Here is a 7,767-nt window from a genome sequence, read left to right on the forward strand (position 1 = left end):
AGCTAATTGGACTTCAAGGAAGCTCCTAGAAAATGACAGCAGCTGTTGGAATCGCACCTGCGGAATTATGGGCGCAGGTTCGACCATCATAGAAGCGACTGAAGAGGGGGAGCTGAGAAGGACACAGAAGCGGCAACTGGTGCGCAGAAGCGCAAGCACAGAAGCGCAAAGGCAACCGCAGAAGCGGTCATGCGCGCAGAAGCGGACACTGCCTCGCACCTGCGATTCTCGCCGAAGCGTAAATGCTTCCGCAGATGCGAGGGTCGACTGGGCAGTACACTTTCGCAGAAGCGTGATTTTTCTCGCAAAAGCCAGCACGCAGAAGCGTGGAAGTACTCCGCATGTGCGAAACTAGGCAGAAATATAAGAATTGAACTTGGTCATTTTTGCCATTTCGTTTTGAAATTTTTAGAGCTCGGATTTGGGCGATTCTGGAGGGACTTTTCACAAGCTTGGTTGGGGTAAGTGTTCTATATCTTAAAGTGATTATATTTCATGAATCTATGGTTATATTCATCGTTTAATTCGAGTTTAATGGAGGAAATTGGAGATTTTTGTAAAAACTTTTCAAAAATGGAAATTCAAGATTTGGAGGACGATTTGGTATTGGAATTCGATAAAATTGGTATGGTTGAACTCATATCGGAATGAGTGTTCGTATTTCGTAAAAATTATGTCGAGTTCCGAGACGCGGGCCCCGCATTGACTTTTATTGACTTTTTTAGAATAAATTTTTAAGTCGACGTTTTATTATCCGGAATTATTTTTGATGAATTTTAATAAAGTTATACAATTAATTCGGATAGATTTGAGCGGCCTGGAGGTCAATTCAAGCTAGAAGGCGATTTTGAAATATCGGCATAACTTCAAAAAGGTAAGTATCTTGCCTAACCTTGAGTGGGGGAATTACCCCTTAGGCATTGAGTCTTATGTGGAAATTGTATGTTTGAAAGCCGTGTACGCGAGGTGACAAGTACGCACTCGGGCTTATATGTGCAAATTTTATTGGTTTGAAGTTGTCGGCATTTTTATGTATTAAATTGGATAATTGTTGGCATTTGGTAAAGCCTTGAATTATCACACCTAATTTCTTATTTGTCGAGTTTGTATTTTATATAATAATTTGGTTTTATTCACTTGGATTTTATGTGAATTCCGTGTGTTTGTCGATTTGATATTTTTCTTGGAATTAAATTCATGATGGAATACTTATCTGCAAATATTTATTAAATAAGTTTAAATTGAGGAGTTAATATAATTATCAAGAATTTGGATTAATGAAGGCGTTTCCCTATATTGAGTATTTTTTACCTCTGTTGACTATTTTGAGGTTTTATATACGTTGTGTGGAGCCTTAGGCTATTTGTTGAGAAATTTATTGATTCTGATACATATTTCGAATTTGGTTGTGGTCAGTGGCAAATTGTGATATGAATTATTGTATTGTGTTGTGGTTTAAACACTCTTCTTGATATTATTTATTCTTCCCACCTTACTTGTTAATGATATACATGTGCTTGGTAAGGAAGAGTGTAAAACACGAAGGGTGATGTCGTGCCATTTGAGAGTGTAAAGCACGAAGGGTAATGTCATACCATTTGAATTATATTATCATGTGAGGGAGAGTGTAAAGCACGAAGGGTGATGCCGTGCCATTTGAGAGTGTAAAGCACGAAGGGTGATATCGTGCCATTGAGAGTGTAAAATCACGAAGGATGATGCCGTGCCATTTTATTTATATTATCAGTTGAGGATGAGAGTAAAAGCACGGAGGGTGATGTTGTGCCATTATTTTTATATTATCATATATTCATGGCACGAAGGGTGTTTCGGTGCAGGCGAGGATAAGAGACATACATTATATTGCGATATCTTTTCGTTATGTATGCATTCATGCTTTTATCTTGAGATGATTGTGCACCTATGTTTTCTATGTGACTTGTAGTCGTGGTTGCTTCCTGTGTGCCTCCCACTTTATTTCTTCTATTGTTATTGGCATTTCCCCCACCTAGTTGATACTGTTATATGTAAGAACGATGAGAAAGAGATAAATGCACGAAGGGTGTTGTCATGCCAATTGATTTGATCTACATATATACATTGGGTGAGAATGAGACAAGTGCACGAAGGTATTGCCGTGCTATTTGATGTGATATATTGAATATATTTCTCATACCAGGAAAGTTAAATGAGGTGTCACATGGTGACTTTTACTTGAAAGAATTATATTCGAAAGATATTTATTTGTAAGAGATTTATTTGAAAGAATTATTTTTGAAGATATTTATTTGAAGGAATTATATCTGAAAGAGATTTATTTGAAAGAATTATATTTGAAAGATATTTATTTAAAGGGAGTCTATTCGAAATATATTTATTGAAAAGTATTATATCCTAAAGATTATTATTTGAAAAGCATATAGGCGAAAGATTTATATTTGAAGGACTTGATTAATTGGTTGTACTTGTACTCATTATTTGCTGAGTAATATTAATAGTGTTCTTGTTGCCCTGCTATGTATATCACTTGTTGATTAGTGTTGCCATCATTGTTATTTATTTCATATTATTTTTGTATACTATATTGCACAAGTTATTAGACTAGTGAGTGTCTTGACTGTACCTCGTCACTACTCCACTGAGGTTAGTCTTGATACTTACTAGGTACCGACCGTGGTGTACTCATTACACTTCTACACATTTTTATGCAGAGCCAGGTATTGAAGATACCGGACTCGGACAGAGTTAGAGTGGGATCGCAAGGATTCAAGGTAGAGCTGCTTGGTCATCGCAGTTCCTTGGAGTCTTTCCATTTTATTATACTATTAATTATTATTCAAACAGTATGGAGTATTCGATCCTTGATATCATTTCATGTATTCAGTTAGAGTTCGTGACTCAGTATTACCAGTCTTGGAAGGTTTTCATATTTGTTTCCGTTGTTGGTTTTGATTACCTATTTAATTAATATTTTAAAAAAAATGGCTTGAAATGTAATTGTACTTGGCTTACCTAGTCTTAGAGACTAAGTACCATCATGACGCCTGTGGTGGGATTTTGGGTCGTGACAGTTAAGTGTATGGGGAGGGTTCCTTAAGGGTACTTTTCTTAACGATATTTAAGGGTACGGGTTAAGGGTATTTTTTTGGGTACCTACCAGTACCCCTACCGGTCCTTAAAGGTGCGGTACTTAAGGGTGCGGTATACTTTATGGGTACTTAGGGATAATTTTAAATTAAAAATTAATTTTTTTTAAAATACAAAAAAACTTTAATGGATGATAAATTCAATACTTTTATTTCAATACTTATAAAAATAAAATTACATATGTTTTTTCAATTTACGTAGATTTTCAATAGTTTCTATTGGTTCTTCGCTTGAAATTGATAGCACTTATTCTTCTGCTTCTATGTTGTCTCCAATAGATAGTACTATTTCACTACATGCATCGTTGTCTTCTTGAATTATTTCTGGAAGGCCAAAATTTCTTCTCTTCAAATATTTCAGCAAGTCTTCATCGCAAACATTATTTCTAACAATTGTTCTAGGAAAACCTAGAAAAGCAGGATTATATATTTCTTGTATGTAACTCTTAAATCCGGACTGGTTAGGATTTATTTCAAAACTAGGACCCCCCTTCCTAGCATTATCCTTAGTATATCTATTACACCTTTTTTTTCTTCAGTTTAGTAGCTATTTTTAATAATAAATTATTAAAATTACAACAAATAACAACACAAGTATAACAAAAATAAATGCAAAAATTAATATGAGTTGGAACGAATGTACCAAACGCTGATGACCTGATCGACATTAATTGCAATTACAGATAAAGAGAGATAGAGAATTAAGGAGATATGAGAGTGTTTGAATGAAAATTGAAAGAATGAAATGGGGTATTTATAGTTTTAAAATAGGGTTAAAGTGTATTTGAATAAACTTAGGGGTTAAAAATATAAATTAGGGGTTAGGGGGATGTTGGGGGGCTAGGGAGGCAAAAATAGTCCCTTTCATATTTTAACGGTACAAAAACGACTATATTATAAAAAATAATTCTGTTGGGTACCGGTACGGGTGCGGTACCGGTACGGTACCTTAAGGGTACTTCTGGTACTAGTACTAAAGGTACTAAATCGGGTATCCTACCATTACCCTAACCTCCACCCCTACCCAATCACCGGAGTGGTATGGTCCGGTACCGGTACAATCTAGTACGGGTACAGCCGTACATGTAATACCGTACCATTAAACAGCCCTAAATGAAACTATGAGGGTGTTTGGATTGGCATTTAAGCTGGTCAAATCAGTTTTTAAATTTTTTTTAGCTTTTTTAGAGTTTGGCAAAGTTAAAAAGTGTTTAAAATAAGCCAAAAGCAATAAGTTAGGCGATGAGAGGCGGATTTATAATTCAATATATGAGTCACGTGAACCCATAATCTCTCCGTCAAACTAGATATTTTATGTGCATATTTTTTAGAATTGGTCTAATATTATCTGTTGTCACCCATGCTCCAAAGAGGCTAAATGATGTTCTTGGTTGAATGCTGAGTTATTTACCTAGAGAAGTAGGGATCAAGTCCTCTTAATACTTTATTTTTCTCTTTTCTTTAGTGGTGCACTCATATTATAAAAATTCTAGATCTGTCTTTGTGGGCAACCCTAATTTATTGTTTTTTGACTTAAAACTTTTTTTTTGCTGAAAAATAACTTTTTTTAAGACAATCCAAACGGGCTCTAAGTATGAGTTAAGGGCTCAAGGCTAGCTGTTCGAGGTTTTGGAAGGATAAGATCGCGAGAGGCAGATATAGTTCACGGGCTACAAGTTCAACCCATAATTTTATACGTGGCTTTTATATATATATATATATATATATATATATATATATATATATATATATCATCAAAATCTTAATAAATATTGTAGTACATTCTAAACCCATAATTTTTAATGTGCAATGAGTTCAGTAGTAAAATATAAAAATTGGATCCATCAAATTAAAATGTTGGATGAGCCTCTAAAGATCGCTACAGTTGCAGTGGTAAAGCACTATTCACAGCAACTCACCCCAAAGTAAAAGAGAAAAAAAAGAAAGAAAAATATAGAAAAAAATATAATTAAAAAAAAAGAACATTTAAGGTTGGAAGGTGAAACCGTGAAAGAGGAGCTGATCCTCAACGGTTCGTCTCCCGCGGTTTGCACTCCCCGTCTATCAAATCCCATGTAAACCCGCCAACTACGTATTTCATTGGGCCTATAGATTTACCATACTACCCTTCCCCTTCGTCCACAACCGGCAACACACACGTGGAATAACAAGGGAATCACAGTAAAACCACTGCATTGTCCGTTATCCGACAAGACCCCATAGAATATAGCTGGACTAATATTTTTCTTCCACTTCTTTTATGGCGATTTAGATTCTAAATTATAGTAACTCCTTAATATATGAGCTTCTCCTAAACTCGAGATTACGTTCTTGTCTCCTTCATATATAAAGGTTTCTTTTTTTCTTGTCCTAACAAAGGAGTTAGTTTTCTTTTCTTTCCTTATGATCGGCTTTCCATGTTGATTCTTGCGCGATTGAGATGCATTTGGATCATAATAATTGTATCCTTGTCATTATAATATTGTAACCTCCTAGGCGCGTACTAAAGAAAATTCAAAATGTTGGACTCGTGGAAGAGAAATAAGTTTTACTCCAAATGGTAAGAATGATCTCTGTTTTGATTATTTTCAAATTAAGAAAGTTACTTTTTGTTTGCCTATTAAATGTTCTCATATTCTTTTGGGAATTCTCTGGTACAGCAAGTCTACAATCAGGCAGATGAAAACTCGAATCGAAATGGTAAGGAAGAAGAGAAATGCAATGCAGAAATACTTGAAGAATGATATAGCCGACCTTCTTAAATCTGGATTGGATGTCAATGCCTACGACAGGGTAATTCCCAAATATTCTACATCATTTATTCAATAAAACTCCTATAAGTCTGAATCTGGAAATTGTTTAAAGACTTGTCAATAATATTCCTTTTGCATGATAATGTGGACAAGGCGAGCGATCAAATGGAAAGCTTTACAGATTTTGTTTTAATGCAACAGACTGAAGGCCTTCTAGTTGAGCTGAATCTCTTGAGCTGTTATGATATCTTGGAGCAATATTGTGACCATGTCTTTAGTCACCTTGAAACCATGATTCAACAGAGGTAAATCTTACATTATTTTATTTGGTGTCTCATAAGAATAGAAAACATAAATGGTTAATTATATTGTGTGTACTGAAGAAGGAGAGCATTAGACCAACGGTAAAGTTGTCTCTGTGTGACCTATAGGTCACGGGTTCGAGCCGCGAAAGCAGCCACTAATTCTTGCATCAGGGTAGGCTGTCTATATCACACCCCTTGGCCCTTCCCCAAACCCCGCATGAACGCGGGATGCCTTGTGCACCGGGCTGCCCTTTTATATTGTGTGTAGTGAAGACAAGTTAATATGTTATCCATCTTTTAGGGAATGCCCTGAGAATTGCAGGGAAGCTGTGGCATCTTTGATGTTTGCAGCAGCAAGACTAGCGGACCTGCCTGAATTACGTCAACTCAGAACGATATTTTCTGAGAGATATGGAAATTCCCTTGAATTTTATGTCAGTAAACAGGTAGTACTCATTTCTTCAGCAGCAGATAATATTCATGCATTAACTTTCTCATGTGATTCCTATTTCCTCCTTTTTCTTGACAGTTTGCTGAAAAATTAAAGCCAGTACCACATAAAAAGGATATGAAGGTACAGTTAATGCAAGATATAGCAACAGAATCTGGTATAGAATGGAATTCAAAAGCTTTACAACAGGAGCTATATGAACAAGAGCACATGTCTGAATCAGGTCAAAATAAAGAATCTGAAGCTGCTACATTCAATCATGAGAATGCAAGGCATCATCATACCAAATCAAGAGTGAACACAACAGAAAGCAGCTCCGATTCTTCTCTTAGTTGTGCTCATGTGGCCAAAGTAGAATACAATGGACACGTCGAAGCAGTTGAAGAGGCTAAGACAAAACCAAAATCGGTTAGAAGGAAACATGTGGAGCCACAGTCTGGTGATAAAAATTCAGGACATGAAAACCATAGCATAACAAATGCAAAAGATGAAGTCCCGAGGCAGAGAACTCGAGATGGTCCTTCAGGCAGAACAGCATCCCTTCCAGTTGAATTGGAACAAATAAGTCCAGCTGAGCTAATGAAAGGGCACACTCGAGCAAATTCTTTTCAACCTGATATGTTTGGTCCAAATGGGCTTCATCCTAAGGTACCAAACTACGATGAGGTAGTTGCTCGCCTGGCGGATCTCAGTGGGAAATCAAAAGAATGACTTTGTAGTTAGGACAAGCTGGATTACTGTTCCATTCCTCGGCCAATCTTCTTAAATTTTTGTTTTATCGTATTCTTTGTATACATGTTAAGAGTTGATACAGTGTATATAACTCCCGACAGTTATTAAATCATTTCATTGTAAATAGCTCATTAGATAAAGCATTTATGTTGAGTAGTTGACTCTCTATTCATGAGTCCTAATCTTAGTCCATCACAAGTTTCTAGCAGTGGCGTCGCATACAGAAGATTTTGTTAACATTTTTCTAATCTTTTCACAGAGAAAAAGTTTCATATAAAATTTTTGTCAGACATTTTCAGTGTAGCAGTTGCCCATTAGAACTGTTACCCTGAGATAGTTAAAACATCAGTTTTATGGCTGATGTTTTTCTTACTGGTTCT

General features: G+C 36.0%; 1 protein-coding gene across 1 annotated transcript; it reads left to right on the forward strand.

The window, feature by feature from the left end:
- The first annotated feature begins 5,471 nt into the window (after positions 1 to 5,471).
- On the forward strand, positions 5,472 to 7,527 carry LOC104085428 (vacuolar protein sorting-associated protein IST1-like). Its single transcript, XM_009589446.4, has 5 exons — positions 5,472 to 5,706; positions 5,807 to 5,939; positions 6,101 to 6,204; positions 6,506 to 6,650; positions 6,734 to 7,527. Exons 1-5 carry the CDS (start codon positions 5,666 to 5,668, stop codon positions 7,364 to 7,366), a joined length of 1,056 nt encoding a protein of 351 aa, XP_009587741.1. The 5' UTR covers positions 5,472 to 5,665; the 3' UTR covers positions 7,367 to 7,527.
- Positions 7,528 to 7,767: the final 240 nt, after the last annotated feature.

The sequence above is a fragment of the Nicotiana tomentosiformis genome, chromosome 6 (genome assembly GCF_000390325.3).
Source record: "Nicotiana tomentosiformis chromosome 6, ASM39032v3, whole genome shotgun sequence".
NCBI classification, from domain to species: domain Eukaryota; kingdom Viridiplantae; phylum Streptophyta; class Magnoliopsida; order Solanales; family Solanaceae; genus Nicotiana; species Nicotiana tomentosiformis.

Bases quoted from the DNA above. Each gene is read 5' to 3' on its own strand.
- LOC104085428 (XM_009589446.4), top strand. From the start codon at position 5,666: ATGTTGGACTCGTGGAAGAGAAATAAGTTTTACTCCAAATG. The intron at 5,940-6,100 runs GTAATTCCCAAA...TTAATGCAACAG, and splicing joins ATGTCAATGCCTACGACAGG to ACTGAAGGCCTTCTAGTTGA. The intron at 6,205-6,505 runs GTAAATCTTACA...TCCATCTTTTAG, and splicing joins GAAACCATGATTCAACAGAG to GGAATGCCCTGAGAATTGCA.